Source organism: Octopus sinensis, linkage group LG27, assembly GCF_006345805.1.
Source record: "Octopus sinensis linkage group LG27, ASM634580v1, whole genome shotgun sequence".
NCBI lineage: Eukaryota > Metazoa > Mollusca > Cephalopoda > Octopoda > Octopodidae > Octopus > Octopus sinensis.
The window spans coordinates 20,096,958-20,098,101 of NC_043023.1; the positions used below are offsets into that span (position 1 = coordinate 20,096,958).

General features: G+C 45.7%; 1 protein-coding gene across 1 annotated transcript in view; it reads right to left on the reverse strand.

The window, feature by feature from the left end:
* LOC115225402 (cysteine and glycine-rich protein 1) overlaps window positions 1-529 on the reverse strand; it is a 10,745-nt gene extending 10,216 nt beyond the window's left edge. Inside the window, exon 1 of the mRNA XM_029796359.2 lies at window positions 349-529. Coding sequence (XP_029652219.1) covers window positions 349-463 — 115 coding nt within the window. The 5' untranslated portion in view covers window positions 464-529. The remainder of the gene's footprint in view (window positions 1-348) is intronic.
* Between the last annotated feature and the right edge of the window lie 615 nt (window positions 530-1,144).

Here is a 1,144-nt window from a genome sequence, read left to right on the forward strand (position 1 = left end):
CACTCTTTCTCTTCTGTTTTCTGTTGTACCTGTATTTCAAAGGGCCGGCCTTGTCACTCTCTGTGTCACGCTGAATATCCCCGAGAACTACGTTAAGGTACACGTGTCTGTGGAGTGCTCAGCCACTTATACGTTAATTCACGAGCAGGCTGTTCTGTTGATTCGGATCAACCGGAAACCTCGTCGTCGTAACCGACGGAGTGCTTCCATATCCCATAATAATGAACTATATCATGCCCTTTCATCATTCACACGATTCACCATTATCGACTAGACGATAACTCCTCCAATTTTTCACTCCTCCCCACCACCAAAGGAAAAAAAACCCTAACAGAATGGAATACTCACTGCATTTGAAGCACATCTTGTGGAATTTATTTCCACCTGCAATCTTCTCTTCTGCCGCATAGACGGCTTTGTTGCAGACGGGACATTTCGATTGTTGGATTGGCTTGAATGGCATTTTGAGTTTTGTGGCTTACTCTCCTGGTTTACTGCAAAATGAAGAAAAAAAGACACCGTTATTTTTATATATGTGTATACCAAAAAAAGGAGATGATAAAGGAATAGACAATTATCTTATGAACTCCATAGCCTTACAACTGTTTCTTGTTCCAGTCTGTACTTGACTGATGCTTCATCCTGAAACCTAAGTCTGGAAGCACTCTATTGGTTACGACGACGAGGGTTCCGGTTGATCCGAATCAACGGAACAGCCTGCTCGTGAAATTAACGTGTAAGTGGCCGAGCACTCCACAGACACGTGTACCCTTAACGTAATTCTCGGGGATATTCAGCGTGACACAGAGAGTGACAAGGCCGGCCCTTTGAAATACAGGTACAACAGAAACAGGAAGAAAGAGTGAGAGAAAGTTGTGGTGAAAGAGTACAGCAGGGATCACCACCACCCCCTGCCGGAGCCTCGTGGAGCTTTAGGTGTTTTCGCTCAATAAACACTCACAATGCCCGGTCTGGGAATCGAAACCGTGATCCTATGACCGCGAGTCCGCTGCCCTAACCACTGGGCCATTGCGCCTCCACTACAGGTATAAGTCTATTGAGTTGTTCACCAGGTTATCGGTCTTGCAATCCTTGTCAGGTCGGGTCTGATGTATGCAGCATCGGATCCTACTACTGGTAAACT